Here is a 16,885-nt window from a genome sequence, read left to right on the forward strand (position 1 = left end):
CCATGCTTAGCTAGAGTGGTCTTCAGATAGCAGATACTATCTGTCCTTGGAATTGTGCTCAAAACCTTTTGAGTTTTATAGAATCTGCCAGAATTTGCACTCTTCTTCCTTAGATGTCAAGAACCAAAGGTCACCTCCATGCCAGTGAAGAATAGGACTTCTTCAGAAGATGCTGAATGGGACATTCTCCATGATGGTGGCAAACACTGTTGTGGAGTATGAATGTCCTTGTTTTAGTCTTCAATTGATAATTCTAATTATGGGTAGCATGGTTTAGTGGATAGAGGGCTGGAATACTTGGACTTTGACATATACTGGCTTTGTGACTTTAGGCCAGCCTTCTAGCTTTTTAGTGCTTTATACAAATCTCTAAGACTATATAAATTACAAAAAAGTGGATGTCCTTCATTGCTAGAGGGAGTTTTCTTACAGGATTTCCCTGTTACAAAAGAAATAATAGATCTAATCCTTATCCTCTATCCTAGTCAGAGGATCATTGAACTGACTAATCTTACAAGAAATCAAGTATGCTCTCAACCTTTGCATGGGAGACACCTTGTTGAGAAGAATTTTTAAGCCTGAATTTTGCTTTCCAGAGCCCAAGGCTTTAAAAAAAACAAAAAACAAAACAAAACAAAAAAACACTACAGGATTCTTATTTTCTATAGACTTTTTAGTTATGTTACTATATCTGCCGGATAATATTATAAAGGTCTACTTATTTCTTTTTTCTTATATTTTTATTAAGAACCCTCTCCACAGATGCTTAGAACTTTCTCATAAAGACCTTATAACATTGAGATAGGAGTTGTATAAATTGATGTTTTCTCACTTGCCTCTATGATACACTGAGGTATTGGAGGAGAACTTGGGTAGAGGTCACTTAGATTACATAAAACTGGCATTGCTGATAAATATCCGCTTAGTGGTGGTGATTGAGCTCTAGTGAGAAGACCATTTGTGGTACTAATCTTTCATTTCACTCATTTTAGGTTGCTCCACGATGACTATGGCAAGATACAGGCCTACGTGGGACCTGGCGCTCGATCCCTTGGTGTCTTGTAAACTCTGCCTTGGGGAATATCCTTTGGAGCAGATGACAACAATAGCCCAGTGCCAATGCATCTTCTGTACCCTGGTTGGTCCTTTTGAAACATATATTATGAAATTATTTCAAGTAGATGGCTGAGTTTCCATTGTGGAGTCTTAAGAAAACAGAAAGCCCTTTTGACCTTGATTTCTGTTTGCCCATTTAATTCTACATTCATCTCTTAGGAATTTGTCTCAAGATACTAGAGCTCCCAAGTTCAAGCTTTTTACTTCATTATTGCTTATGATCTCAAGGATATCACAGAGAAAAAAAATTAATTTTCAAGCACAATTTAAAATATAGCAGCCAGACATAGCATTGATTGGTAACTCAATTGGACAGACAGCTACAGGCTTATTTCTAAATGTAGCTCCAGGCTGCCTTCTGTTTAAAAACAAAAATATGTATTTCAACTGCTGAAGTTGCCACATTCCCAGTGCCAGATCAGAATGATTTTATCATAAGATCATAATGAAGCTTCCATAGACTTAGAATTTATGAAACACTGGCTTCCTGAATCAGTTTTCTTATTTCATTAATATAAAGAGAATTGCATAACAGAACTATTAAAGAAGTAGAATGAGTTGCCTTGGAAGGTAATGGACAATATGGAGGCCTCTAAGTGGATGCTGGATGTAGGGATATTGGAGAGTTCTTTCATTGACACCTCCAAACCTAAAGAGTTCTTTTTTTTTGGAGAAAAAAAAAATTTATATTTGGCTAACTTCGTCTAAGTGTGTTTCTTTTTCCCTCTTAATTTCATGAATATTATTATAATCTTATTTATGTTATTATAAAACTGTTAACAGTGAACAAAAACAAACAAAACATAAAATAAGGAATAATACACCAAACACTTTAAAAAGGCAGAATCAAATGAAATAATAAACAAAAGCAAATAATTTTATATGCCATCTTCTAAGCTAGTCCATTTTGTATCTTTGTCATTATTTTTCCTTTTTATTTATTTTTTCCTTTGAAAATAATTTTAGTCAAAGATATTTGAGGTCAGACTTGAATTCAAGTCCTCCCAACTCTAGAGCTGGCATTCTATCCACCTTGCTACTACTTGCATTACTTCTTTTTTAAATTTTATTTTCATTAATTTTTTTACATATTTCCTTATGAATCATGTTGGGAAAGAAAAATCAGAACAAGAGGGAAAAACCACATGAGAAAAATAAAACAGAACAAAAAGATTTTAAAAATTGAATATGTGTTGATCTATATTTAGTCTCCATAGTTCTCTCTCTCGATGCTGATGATGTTTTCCATCCAAAAATTATTGGGATTGCCCTGGATCATTGAACTGCTGAAAAGAACCAAGTCTGTCATAGTTGATCATCCTACAATATATTCCTGGTTTTGCTTGCTTCACTCAGCATCAGTTTACGTAAATCTTTCCAGGTCTTTCTAAAATCAGCTTTGTTCATTATTTTTATATAAGGATAATATTCCATTGCTTTCATAACTTATTCAGCCATTCTCTAACTGTAGAGCATCCACTCATTTTCGAATTCTTTGCCACCACAAAAAAGAGCTGCTATAGACATTTGTGCACATTTTCCCTCTTTTATGATTTCTTTGGATACAGCCCCAATAGTGGTACTGTTAGATTAAAGAGTATGCATAATTTTATAGCCCTTTGGGCATAGCTCCATATTGCTTTTCAGAATGGTTAGATCAGTTCACAACTCCACTAACAATGCATTAGTGTCCCACTTTTCCCACAGCCCCTCCAATATTTATCATTAACTTTTCCTGTCATCCTAGCCAATCTGAGAAGGGTGAAGTGGTACCTCAGAGTTGTTTTAATTTGTATATTTGCATATCACTAGTCAATAGTGATTTAGATCATTTTCTTATGACCACAAATGGCTTTAAATTATTTTTCTGAAAATTGTTTATTCATATCCTTTGACCATTTATCAATTGGAAAATAACTTGTATTCTTATGAATTTGACCCAGTTCTTTATGTATTTTAGAAAGAAGGCCTTTATTGAATGTACTAGCTGTAAATATTTTTTTTCCCATTTTTGTGCTTCCCTTCTAATCTTAGCTATATTGGTTTTGTTTGTGCAAAAACTGTTTAGTTTAATATAATCAAAGTTTGTCCATTTTGAATTTCATAATGTTCTCTAATTCTTCTTTGGCCTTAAATTCCTTCCTTCTTCAAAGATCTGCTAGGTAAACTATCTCTTGCTTTTCTAATTTGCTTTTAGTATCACCCTTTACACTTAAACTATGTACCCATTTTGACCTTATTTTGGTATGGGATGTGAGATCTAGGTCTATGGTGAATTTTTAACATTATTTTCCAATTTTCCTATCACTTTTTGTGAAATATTGAGTTCTTATCCCAGAAAGTGGAGTGTTAGAATTTATTGAATACTAGATTACTGTAGTCATTGATTATTTGTCATGTGTCTAACCTATTCCACTGATCTACCACTCTATTTTGATGACTGCTTTAATACAATTTTAGGTCTAGTATTGCTAACCTACCATCCTTTGTATTTTTTTTTTTTTATCACTTGCTTTGATATTCTTGACCTTTTGTTCTTTCAGATGAATTTTATTACTATTTTTTCTAGCTCTGTAAAATAATTTTTGACAGTTTGGTTTGGCACTGAACAAGTAAACTAATTCAGGAAAAATTGTCATTTTTATTATATTAGCTTGGACTACTCACGAACAACTGATATTTTCTCTAATTGTTTAGCTCTGACTATTTGTGTGAAAATGTAATTGTGTTTTGCAGTTGTGTTTAGTTACTGGGTTTATCTTAGCAGGTAGACACCCAAATATTTTATTTTGTTTATAGTTATTTTAAATGGAATTTCTCTTTCTATCTCTTATTGCTGGGCTTTGTTAGTAACATAGAAATGCTTATGACTGGTGTGGATTTATTTCATATCCTGCAACTTTGCTAAAGCTATTAATTATTTAAAGTATGTTTTTGGATGATTTTCTAGAATTCAGAATAACATCATATCATCTGCAAAGAGTAATAGCTTTGCCTCCCCATTGCCTGTTCTATTTCCTTTAATTTCTTTTTCATTTCTTATTGCTAAACCCAAAACTTGCATTACTTATTAAAAATATTTTTCCTATTAATTAAAGGCTTCATATTTATTTTATGGCACTATTATGTTCTTTTGATTAAAAATGCCAAAATTTATTACTTGATATTTAATTCTACTTTTTTTTTGCTATTGTAAATAAAGCAGATATATGTTTGTGTGTGTGTGTGTGTGTGTGTGTGTGTGTGTGTGTATATGCACATACATCTCTCTATCTATCTTACATTTCTTTATATTCCTGTTCAGATAGTTTTCCCCCTCATGCACCTTATAAAGATGTTTTTGGAATAGTGTCCTGGAAATGGAATAAGTGAAAAGATATATTTGATTGTATGACTTATTCATTATATGTCATGTTAATCTCCAAATGGTTTGCATAGTTTTGCAGCCTAGCAGTTTGTGAGTGTTCCTATTTTTTCCATTACCTTGCCAACAATGAATTATATTCTTTTTTACAATGTTTACAATTCTAGTGGGTGAAAAATCTGTGATTTTTAAAATCTATCATTTTGAGACTATTGAACATCCTTTTCAATATAATGTATTTACATCTTTAAAACTGTCTATTCATATACTTTAACTAGTCTTAATAATAATATTATTCAGTGAAGCAATTCCTTATCGGTTTTGAATGTCTTACTTTTATCCGATGTTACGTACATATACAAGTTGTACTCCATATTTGTAGTTTCATTAGTGTATAGAATTCTTAGTGTGGACAATCCCAAGTACTAAGTCAAGTATGCAATCCTTCTATAACTTATTAGAGAATTTTGTGGTGCTATTTAAGTTATTTTTCAAATTTTAAATAACAAGTATATAATATAATCAGGATTTGCACCCTAATTTTATGAAGACTAAAGTCAGCTCTCTATTACAAATAAGGGAATGCTTGTAAAACATTTTATAAATATCAGGTGTTACTATTTTTATCATTATTATTTCAGGGGTATGTGAATAACTTGAAACAGGCAATAATTTTGATTTTGTTTTGTTTTGCAATGTGGTCATGCTGGAAATCTTGGGGATAAAAGTTGAAAGGAGTAAATTTCTTCTTAGCTCCTGAAAGCAGAACTGGGAACCATGGGGAGAAAGATTCAGAAAAGGCAAATTTTGGCTTTATAGAAAGTTCATAATTTTAGAATAAGTATCCTTCAAATAATGCTCTGTGCTTTGAGATATAAGGACCTTATACTCTCTCAAGAAGTATTGAAAATATTTATCACAGTTTACCTCTCAGACTTGTGGAGGAGGAAGGAATTTGTGAACAAAGGAGAACTAGAGATCATTTTTGATCACATAATAGAAAAATTTGATTACATCAAATTAAGAAGCTTTTGTACAAACAAAACTAATGCAAACAAGATTAGAAGGGAAGTAACAAATTGGGAAAATATTTTTACAGTTAAAGATTCTGATAAGGGCCTCATCTCCAAAATATACAGAGAATTGACTCTAATTTATAGGAAATCAAGCCATTCTCCAATTGATAAATGGTCAAAGGATATGAACAGACAATTTTCAGATGATGAAATTGAAACTATTTCCACTCATATGAAAGAATATTCCAAATCACTATTGATCAGAGAAATGCAAATTAAGACAACTCTGAGATACCACTACACACCTGTCAGATTGGCTAAGATGACAGGAAAATATAATGATGGGTGTTGGAGGGGATGGGGGAAAACTGGGACACTGATGCATTGTTGGTGGAGTTGTAAAAAAATCCAACCATTCTGGAGAGCAATATGGAACTATGCCTTTGATCCAGCAGTGCTACTACTGGGCTTATATCCCAAAGAAATACTAAAGAAGGGAAAGGGACCTGTATGTGCCAAAATGTTTTTGGCAGCCCTTTTTGTAGTGGCTAGAAACTGGAAAATGAATGGATGCCCATCAATTGGAGAATGATTGGGTAAATTATGGTATATGAAGGTTATGGAATATTATTGTTCTGTAAGAAATGACCAACAGGATGAATACAGAGAGGCTTGGAGAGACTTACATGAACTGATGCTGAGTGAAATGAGCAGAACCAGGAGATCAATATACACTTCAACAATGATACTGTATGAGGATGAGGATGTATTCTGATAGAAGTGGATATCTCTAACATAGAGAAGAGCTAACCCAATTCCAATTGATCAATGATGGACAGAATCAGCTACACCCAGAGAAGAAACACTGGGAAATGAGTGTAAACTGTTAGCATTTTTTTGTTTTTCTTCCCAGTTTATTTTTACCTTCCGAATCCAATTCTTCCTTTGCGTCAACAACAACAACAACAAAATTCGGTTCTGCACATATATATTGTACCTAGGATATACTATAAGATATTTAATATGTATGGGAATGCCTGCCATCTAAGAGAGAGGGTGGAGGGAAGGAGGGGAAAAATTCAGAACAGAAGGAAGTACAAGGGATAATGTTGTAAAAAATTACCTATGCATATGTACTATCAAAAAAGTTATAATTATAAAATTAATTAAAAAAAAAAAAAGAAACTATCACTCAGAGGATAATGGAAAACTTCAAAATGAGAATGAAAAATCTACATCACATTACAAAGTAGGAAATACATTTGAGAAATGGATTAAAAGATTTCATTATGAAAGAAAAATATTACTGAAAAAGAACCTGGACTGCTTATATGGCAAGAGTGAGACAAAATAAATCTATATATAGCAAATGTGCTCATGTAAGGATCTTTTTTATGGAATCAAGAGAAAGTTAGGAAGTCCTTCTTGTTATTATATGGACTCACTGATATAATACTTATAGAACATGAGTGTTGGTAAAAATCATATCTAATTAGCAGGCATGATTTTGTTATGACCTCCATCTTTTTCTATATTCTTTTATTTTTATTTTTTTAATTTTTACAAAAATTTTATGCATAGGTAATTTTTCAGCATTGACAATTGAAAAACCTTTTGTTTCAACTTTTCCCTTCCTTCCCCCACCCCCTCCCCCAGACAGCAGGATGACCAATACATGTTAAATATGAGAAACTCTAAGTTAAATACAATATATGTATACATGTTCAGACAGTTATTTTGCTGTAAAAAAAGAATAGGACTTTGAAACAGTGTACAATTAGCTTGTGAAGGAAATAAAAATATAGGCAGGCAAAAGTATAGGGATTGGGAATTCTAGGTAGTGGTTCATAGTCAACTCTCAGAGTTCTTTCGCTGGGTGTAGCTGGTTCAGTTCCTTACTGCTCAATTGGAACTGATTTGGTTCATCTCATTGTTGAAGAGGGCCTTGTCCATCAGAATTGATCATCATATAGTGTTGTTTTGAAGTATATAATGATCTCCTGGTCCTGCTCATTTCACTCAGCATCAGTTCATGTAAGTCTCCTCAGGCCTTTCTGAAATCATCCTGTTGATGACCTCCATCTTGTAGAAAATTACCAATTTGAGATGTCTGGTTCATTTGATGACTTATACAGAAGCAACGATTTTCAGGCAGTTAGAATAGTGAGTTTCCTATAATTATAAAACTTCAAGTAGAAACTTCATTAGGGGGTGTTGTAGGATAAGTTCAGCTGTGGGTTGAATTAGGTGATCTTGGATGCCCCTTTCAAATTTGAGATGTTACTTACTGATGTGCAGGAAATATCTTTCCAAAAACATTGAAGCCACAGCTAAAAACCTTCAACCCAGAGGAAAGGAAATTGCTTATGACATTTTACTGAGTTGGGATAAAGGTGTTGGAAGAAACTAAAAAAGAAAAAGAAATAATCCATCATTCAATTAGAAGATCAGAATGAATTCATGTATTTCTGGAGATATGGGTCATCATGGTGAAGCATGTTGACATGGACTAAATAATTACTTTCATATAAAATAATATTTTTATCCAAAAAAGCTTTTCTACATTTGAAATTAATGGCATATATATATATATATATTTATAATTTTATTTTTTATGATGGTATATTTTTATTATTTATGTTTGTTGAATGTTTGTTTTATGTTCTTTTAACTAGAAAATTTTATCATTGGAATTAAATAAGGGACATTTTATAGTAAAAGTGGGGGATAAAGGGAGAAATACCCTTCAATATATTCCATACTTTACTCTCCCTTTACTCTCTCTTATTCTTTTCACAAAACTTAATTAAAAGGTTCTCCTTTCTTCTATTTCTAGAGATTTCTTATGAAAAAATAAGCTCTGTTATACCTAAAGAATAGGTAAAGTCAGTGAATATGAAGGCAACAAAATGTTCCTCTTCCAGAAAGTTTTTTTTTTTTTTTTTTTAAGCTCACCACTAAATAGTTTAAAGTAAGGTTGATTCTTCAGAGCATTTTTAGTATATGCAAAATTTTAGCCAAAAATATTTGAGCATTGGCCTGTGAATCAGTAGTGTGGAGAAGAGAAAATATCTGAGTATTGGCAAATAAGGTATAGGGGACACATATATATGTCCTTGGTCTGAATGTCTATGCTTTTTGTAGTTATGCTACATTACATTGATTTCCAATATTTCTGAGTAGGACTCTTTTTTTAACATTAAAAATTTTTATGACTTACTAAATCATGAGGCTAATACTATCTATCAGACTTAAAGTCTATAGCAATTTTTCATCATAAACACATTGTTTTGTATTGTATTTGTCACAATATATGTTTAAAATAGTAATACTTATAGGAATCCTAAAAGTTTTAGTGCAGTCCTAAAGTATTAAAGCTTAAATAATAGCTTTTTGCTTGTTTAAAACTTGAGACTTAAGGACTTTAAAGATATCCTATTTTTTATTTATATTTTTATGTCAGATGTATTGATTTTATTTATTTATGTTTTTATTTAGGTTAGATATTTAGGATGAGATAAATAGTGTGGAGGAGGAAGATTAAGAAGAGGAAGAAGTGAAGTGCAGAGTAGATTAAAGAATCTGAGGAGCCACTAGATGGTGCAGTGGATAGAGCACTACTAGCCTTGAATCAGGAAGACCTGAGTTCAAATTTGGCCTTAGATACTTCATAACTATGTGACCCTATGCAAATCACTTAACCCCAATTGCCTCAGCAAAAAAAAAAAAAAAAAAAAAAAAAGGAATCTGAAAGACATGGGTTCGAGACTTGCCCCTGAGACTAAAACTATAACCAAGGGCAAGTTAAGTGTCCTCTCAGTGAATTAGGAATCTTTCTAAAGTGATTTGCTATAGATTTTTATTTTTTTGTTTCCATATTAAGAATTTCTGAGTGAAGTCATAACTGGATAAAAAAGGAAGGAAGGAAGAGTGTATGTGTAAGACATTATTTATTCAATTCTCAGAAGCTGTTTAAAAATTCTTGTGGCTTTGTGGGACTTCTGTAAAAATTCCATGACTATCCCAGGGTGTGAGGACCATAAGTTAAAAATCATTGGTGTAGTGTAAACAGCAATGGATTTGGAATTCAAATGATTTAAATTCAAATTCTGTTTATGACATCACTTGCAAAGCACTTTGAGGAAAGTAACCTTAAAAAAGATATTTGTTTAATCAATCTCAACCTCAATTCCCTTATCAGTAAAATGGGGTGGTTGAACTAGGTAGTCTGTGAGGTCTTTTCCAACTTGAATTCCTGAATTCCACTGAAAGAGCATAAGAAACCTGATGGGACTTAGGATTTTGGGGGGTAGGAGAGGAATCAGTAAAGGAAAGGCATGATGATAAAAGTCCAAGTGCTAATCATATAAATGTATAAAACACACAGAGAGATATTCAAGTGAATTCATCTCAGTGCTTAGGAGAGGAAGAAGACCTCTAGGATTTTAATCATTGTAAATGCAGTGTTAGCCAGTAATCCATTTCAAACTATAGCAACAGTATCACTGTATTTAGAACAAGGCGATAATATCTCCTGCTCCTCCTTGGGCCCAAGTCTAGACTACATCTTAAATCTTGTGTGCAGATATAGACACTGAGCCATTGAAAAGTGTTTCAATAAGTTGGAAGACATAAAGGGAAGGAAAGATGGCACAAGACCTGGAAAAAGTCAAATGCTGAGAGAATTTGGAATTGGGAATATTTAGCTAAGAGGAGAGAAAATATAGGGGAGATCTAGAAGATATGATATAGTCTTAATAAATCACCTAATCCAAATCCTGCATTTTTACAAATGACAAAACAGGGAAAGAAAGATAAATAATTTTCCATGGTCACACAGCTGGTATGTAACAAAGTCAGAATTTGTCTTTGGTTCCAAGTAGACTCTTCTGGTTTTAAATAGAGCATATATTCTCTATTTGAGGTCTACTTTGTGGTAGGAAGAATATATTTGCTCAGTACAATATCCAGGGCATCAGGATAGGACTAAAGTCAGGAAGTGATGGGGAGATATTATTTCCACTTGAAAACTGTGTGCATGTTTGGTTCTGAATTTCTATGTTATTTATAGTTACAGCATACTGTACTGGTTCCCAACCTTTCTGAGTAGGGGGACCCCTGTTTAACGTCAAAAACTTTTTGGCTAACCAAATAATGATGACAGAACTAACAGATAAAATACATAATTCCCAGTATTTTCTTTAATGATAAAAGCTTTAAAAATTCATTTATACTGCATAATTTTATCTATTTAAAAATGATGTAGGCTGCCTTCTATAGTGATGATAAATTGCTTGCCACTTTAGGTATGCATACAAGGGGAGGCAATACCCACTAATAAGAGATACTGAAGAAGGCATTCCTGTGTGAGATAGAAGGTTGGTCTAGCTGACTCCTATGCAAGCTCCTTTCTTGTGATAATATTCTATGAAATCATCTTGTTTCTGGTCCAGAAAATAGCCTGTCTTTCAGAGAAACTCTTTGAAACCAGATGGATATATGGGGGAGATAATAGGCCATAACTTTTGCTCTTCTATTGATTGAAATTCACCTGGGATTATGAAAATAATAGTGATATAACAGCATTTTTTTACTCTTTTCATTATTGCTTGCATTTTATTCTGCTGCTTCTTTTTTTTTTTACTGGTTTGATTTGATTTTTTTTTTTTTTTATGTAGCACAATAATTGTATAAATATATATGCATATATGGGATTTAACATTTATCTCTACTTGCCATTTAGGGGAGGGTGTGGGGGGAGGGAGGGAAAATTGAAATACACGGTTTTGCAAAGGCAAAAGAATTTGTTAAAGAATTATGCTTGCATATGTTTTGAAAAATAAAAAGCTTAATTACAAAAAGAAAATAATAGTGAGAGCTAATATAATGTTTTAAGATTTAAAAAAGCTTTGTGATGTGATTCCTCATAATAACCTTGTGAGGTAGGTAAGTTATATTATTTACTATCATTTATTTTACAGAAGAGGAAACTGACTTGGTGAGTGACTAAATAATTTGTCACAAAGCTAGTAAGTGCTTGAGCAGAGGTTCCTGAATCCAATAGCAGCACTTTAAACACCTAGATTGGGTAATTGGCATTATCTCCCAGTCATCGTGAAATGCCGTTGCTGTTTGAAGATTTACATTGAGATCATTTTTTTCTCTCGCATATGGAATTATTGTATTTCAGAGAAGATGATAGGAATCTCTGATGAACTCATTGGTGCATAATAAAGCAGAAAGGGCAATTTTTTTTATGCCCATGGGTTAGCCATATTGCCAAGATAAAGAATGATGGGCACTAAGGGAGGGAACCTTCCAGATAAATTTGACCATTTCTAATTATTCTTTCATCCCTTGCCTTTGGGAATTCCTCTTAGGATAACTTCTCTTGTTCTTCTAGCATACTTAATTGAACTGCTCTAAAATGTACTTCCTTCATGAAGTCTTCTTTGCATATACTAGCCTAAAGTGGACATTATCCTTCTGAATTCCTAGCACTCAGTTGATCCTTTATGTTGACTTATGACTCTTTATAAAAATTTATAACCTATTGTGTGTAGAGAATCTTGATCAGGCCTAATTTAGATAAGATCCCTGCCCTTATGGAGCCTGCAATCAGAATAATACATAGACATATAAACAAAGGTGACAGTAATGCAAAATATTGGATCATAAATGAATTAGAGAGGTGCAAAGCAATATTGACTTAAGATCAAGAGGAAAAGGTTGTGTTCAATAAGCAGTGCACCTGAGTGGGATTTTAAAGGAAGAAAAATGATGCAGGAGCTTAGAAGAGTAGAGAGATAGAACTACCCCAAAAATCTCAGTTTGGAAGGAACCTCGGTGTTGATCAATCAGTAAGTCCAACCTATACATACCTGAACAAGAATTTTCTCCATGTCTTATCTGACAAATGGGCAGAAAGCCTTTAGATCAAGTCCTATAGTAGAGATGGGAATGGGGAGCGTGGGGACTTCTACTTACCAAAACTTCATTCCATTGTGGGATATCTTAATTATTAGGAAGTTTTTCTTTCTATCAAGCCAAAATTTGCTTCCCTGCAACTTGAACCCATTGCTCTTCTGCTTGACCCCAGAGGTAGACCTAAGGAGTAATTAATCTCTCTTCAAAGAGTTACTCTTTAAGATACTTGAAGAGGATTCAGATAGTGGCAGCCCTATCAACCAATAGACTTGGAGGTATGATAGTGCCAGTCATGTTTGGAAATAGGGGACCTATTGTCCAGATTTGCAGGAGTATTACAGAAGTATTATATAAAAGAAAAATAGAATAGGGAGTTTGTACTTCATAGGAAACCAATGATGATTCAAAGTCTATGTATTTCTAGAAAGACATAATCTGATAATAATTCCACTTAAGTTGATAACCATGATTCAGAACATAATTCAAGAAACACGGCATAAAAATATACAAAAAGCACTATAATTAGAATCTGGAGTCCTAGATTATATTGTCAGTGACACCATTTAACAACTGTGTGACTATAGGCAAATAACTTTATATCCCTAAGTGTCAGCTGCTTTACCTGTAAAAATAAAAAATTGGATTATCTCAAAAGACCTTTCCTGCTGTGATCATATATGATTGTTTGATAATATAGTAATGAAAAAATAATATAGAATATAATTTTAGAAAACATAGTTAGGAAGGTATAAAGCTGAAAACATTTACTGAAATAGAATTTGAAAAGTATGATCCAACTTGTAATTCTGTAAGTGAAAAATTAGTTTAGATACTGTTAGATAATGAAAAGGGCCAGTGTAGAAGAAAGAAGCTCTGGATCTGTGCCCCAGCTGTGTGATCCCAAGTAAAGTTAATTTACATGACTAAATTTCCGTTTCCTGAATTGTAGAATGTTTATAATACCTGCATTGCCTATGTCACAAGGGTGATGTGAGAAAGTGCTTTGTAAACATTAACATACTAGAAGAATGCAAGATGGTTGGTGCTGTGGTTATTAATTATAATCTCATTATTTCTACTTTACATGAAAATTAGCAAAGGCAGTGTGATACAGTGAGCAGAATGATGCTTTTAGAATCTGAGGGATTGGGTTCAAATCCTGAAGTACCTGAGCAAGTCAGTCACTTAACCTATTTAAGTATCAGTTTTCTTATCTGTCAAATGCTGCCTAGGTTAGAGTAGATGTTTGTTGATGGTTGCTTTTAGCTGCATCTAATAAAAATAAGATTAAAAGGGATTAACTGGGGAACATCTTTATTTGCAGTAAGTTTCTCTGATAGTGTATATATATCTATATATCTATATCTATCTATATATTTATATATAGATAGATATAGATATAGATATATGTGGAATTTATTTATTAAGAATAAAAACCATTTCTCAATTAATTAAATATAGCAATTTGGAATTATACACAAAAAAATTACTAAACACTGTGTGCCCTTGACCCATGTATATAACACTGGTAGGCCTATACCCAAATCTGATCAAAGAAAGAGGAAAAAAGTTCTATGTACCGAGACATTCATATCCTTTTTTGATGACAACCTGGGAATTAAAAACAGATGTCTATCAATTGAAGAATGATTGAATAAGTTATAGTTTATGAATTGATGAAAGAAGTGAGGAAGTAGATGATTTAAAATATGGAAAGACTTACAAAAATTGGTTCTGAGTGAAGCGAACAAAACACAAGGAGGAATTATACTATAACATTAATATTATTAAATTGAACACTTTTGAGGACTTTTATAAACTGATAGAGAATGGAATGAGCAGAACCAGGAGAACAATTCATACAATAACAACACTGAAAATTGAATGTTAGAAACAGACTTTGAAAGCTGTAAGAATTATGATCACTAAAATGACCATCCATGATTCCAGAGGACAAATCATGAAACATACTATAACTTAGAGGTAAAACATAGAAAGAACATATTGTGGTGCAATATCAAAGAGAGTGATTTTATATAGTTATTGAGATAATTGGTTTGCTTAATTATTCATAGTTATTAAAATAGTTTATTTTCTTTTACCCCCCTTAATAGGATAGGAGTGAGAAAAGGTAGATTTCTAATAATTTAAAAAAGAGGTTGGAGGAATGCTACAGATATGAAATGTGACATATACTTTAAGATGAGGTCACCTTATATTAATTTAATGTAATTGTTTTACTTTGTTAAAATAGACCTCACAAAGTGGGAGCGATCTGTAAATGTTTTTCATGTAAAAAAAATCTAATAATAAAACTTTATTTAAAAAAAAGATTCAACGTCAAAGAGAAGAGTACTATTAGATTTGACAAGGTTAGAATGTGTTACATATCAAATGAATTTTTTTCAATATCACACATAAATATGAAGAGTTTCTTAAGATATATTTAAATATATCTATGGTGGTACTAAAAGACTGCCCTAAAAACCATCATGCTCAACAGATATAAGAAAATGAAACCTTTATAATCTCCCAGCTAATGATCATATTAACCCTAATGAAGCTTGGTAGATAGCAATTGAAGAGTATACGCCTTCCTTCCTACCTTCCACCCCCTTTCAGAGACATAGAAATATTATCCCATTTAGCTAATTTGTAGTCTAATGAGTTCATTGCATTTTTCATGTGTTCCTTTTTCAGATAGTAGAAAAGCAAATGTTCCTGTTAAAATAGTTTGCTTTTAGAGCCCAGAATTCCAGAACTAAGAACCAAAGGAGTGATTTTATTTTAGTTACTTACAATAGCCACAAAATAAATATTCATCCCCTTCCAATTTCTTCCCATACATTCTATATACAAAACAATCTCCAGATATGTTGTCTTAAGACATCCATCTCCAGACACAATGAATTCCTAAGAGTTCGAGTTGGTTCTACACAGACAATGCTTATTGCCAGCCTATTTTTTGTCAGTCTTAACTAGGAAAGTAAATCTCTTTTTTCATTTTTTCATTTTTAGTGTTTTATAAGAACCAAACTGGAGACCTGGCTTCTGCTCCCAGTTCTCATGTTTACTAGCTTTGTGACTGTGCACAAATCATTTAATCTCTCTGAGACTGTTTCTTTACTGGTGAAAATCTGGATTGTGATTTTCCAATATTTGGCTGGTCTGCTTGAATTGTAACCTTTTTTTTATAATAAAATAAACATTTATACTTTACAGATATCAGTAGACAAATATCTAGATATTGAGACAATTTGACCCATGAAGGATTTTAAAGTAATTGTTTTAGATGCTAACAAGATAATGAATTTCACCAATATCCCAAAAGCCTTCTTGGACTTACCATTTTCACACACACACACACACACACACACACACACACACCCCATCTTTTTGATTCTTAGCTTCCTTGGTTTCCCTGTTTTTCAAGACTCAGCTCAAATTTTACCTTTTTTTTTCCTGCTTCCCCTCTGAAATGATCTCCAATTTACCTTTTATATATCTTGTATGCTTATAGTTATTATCATGTTGGGATGCATTAGACACTGAACCCCTTTAGAGGAGAAATTATCTTTTGTTTTTCTTTGTACAGTGCCTAGCACATATTAAGCATTTAATAAATACTTGTTGACTTGACTTGTTCATCAATTAATTAACCAACAAGCATTCATTAAGCACCTGACAAGTGCTAGACACTTTGCTATAGCTTGGGAATTTAACAACAAAGGCAAAATGCTCCTTGCCCCTCAAGGACTTATTCTTTTTTTCACTTATGTTCTAAAAGGAAAAGACAAGAATCCTTTTCCCCACCACTATACACACAGGCAATGAAGATACTGGGTAAACTTGAGGAAGGAAAGCACTAGAAGGTGGAAAAACCAAGAAAGATTTTACAGAGAGCTGACTTGAGTTGAATCTTGAAGAAAATCAGGGATTCTAAGAAGTCGAGATGAAGAACGACGATTCTAAGTATAGGGGATACACAGACATACATATATACACACACATATATATATATATATATATATATATATATATATATATATATATATATATGTTAGTTAAGAAGTGGAATACCATTGTTTGAAGAACAGTTATGAGATTTGTATGGCTTGACTAGCAACTGAATGGAGGGAAATAATGTGTAACAAGGCCAGAAAGGCTATTTCTTTGTTTGAGAACCCCCATAGGATGAAATTAAATCCCATTTCCCTATAGACTTTCACATATTCTTGAAGAATTTAGAACTTACTAACTTCTTTATTATTTCTGGTGGAAGGATAATCCTATAACCCAATGATATTCATTTAATCCCATCCAAGAGATAATCCAATTGAAATAAGATGGCAGAAGATATGTATATATATGCATGCCATTCTTCTTCTGGCTGTAGCACAATCTACATTTAGATGTGGTGACATTGTATTAAAAAAGAGAAAATGAGGTATATGCCAACAAA

The 16,885-nt window shown here is 32.6% G+C and overlaps 1 protein-coding gene across 13 annotated transcripts in view; it reads left to right on the forward strand.

The window, feature by feature from the left end:
• RNF144A (ring finger protein 144A) overlaps nt 1–16,885 on the forward strand; it is a 161,362-nt gene that overhangs the window by 94,124 nt on the left and 50,353 nt on the right. For all 13 annotated transcript variants that reach the window (XM_074288085.1, XM_074288079.1, XM_074288083.1 and 10 more), the window contains one exon: nt 993–1,138. In XM_074288085.1, the coding sequence (XP_074144186.1) occupies nt 993–1,138 (146 nt within the window). The remainder of the gene's footprint in view (nt 1–992; nt 1,139–16,885) is intronic.

This window comes from Sminthopsis crassicaudata, chromosome 2, assembly GCF_048593235.1.
Source record: "Sminthopsis crassicaudata isolate SCR6 chromosome 2, ASM4859323v1, whole genome shotgun sequence".
Lineage (NCBI taxonomy): Eukaryota > Metazoa > Chordata > Mammalia > Dasyuromorphia > Dasyuridae > Sminthopsis > Sminthopsis crassicaudata.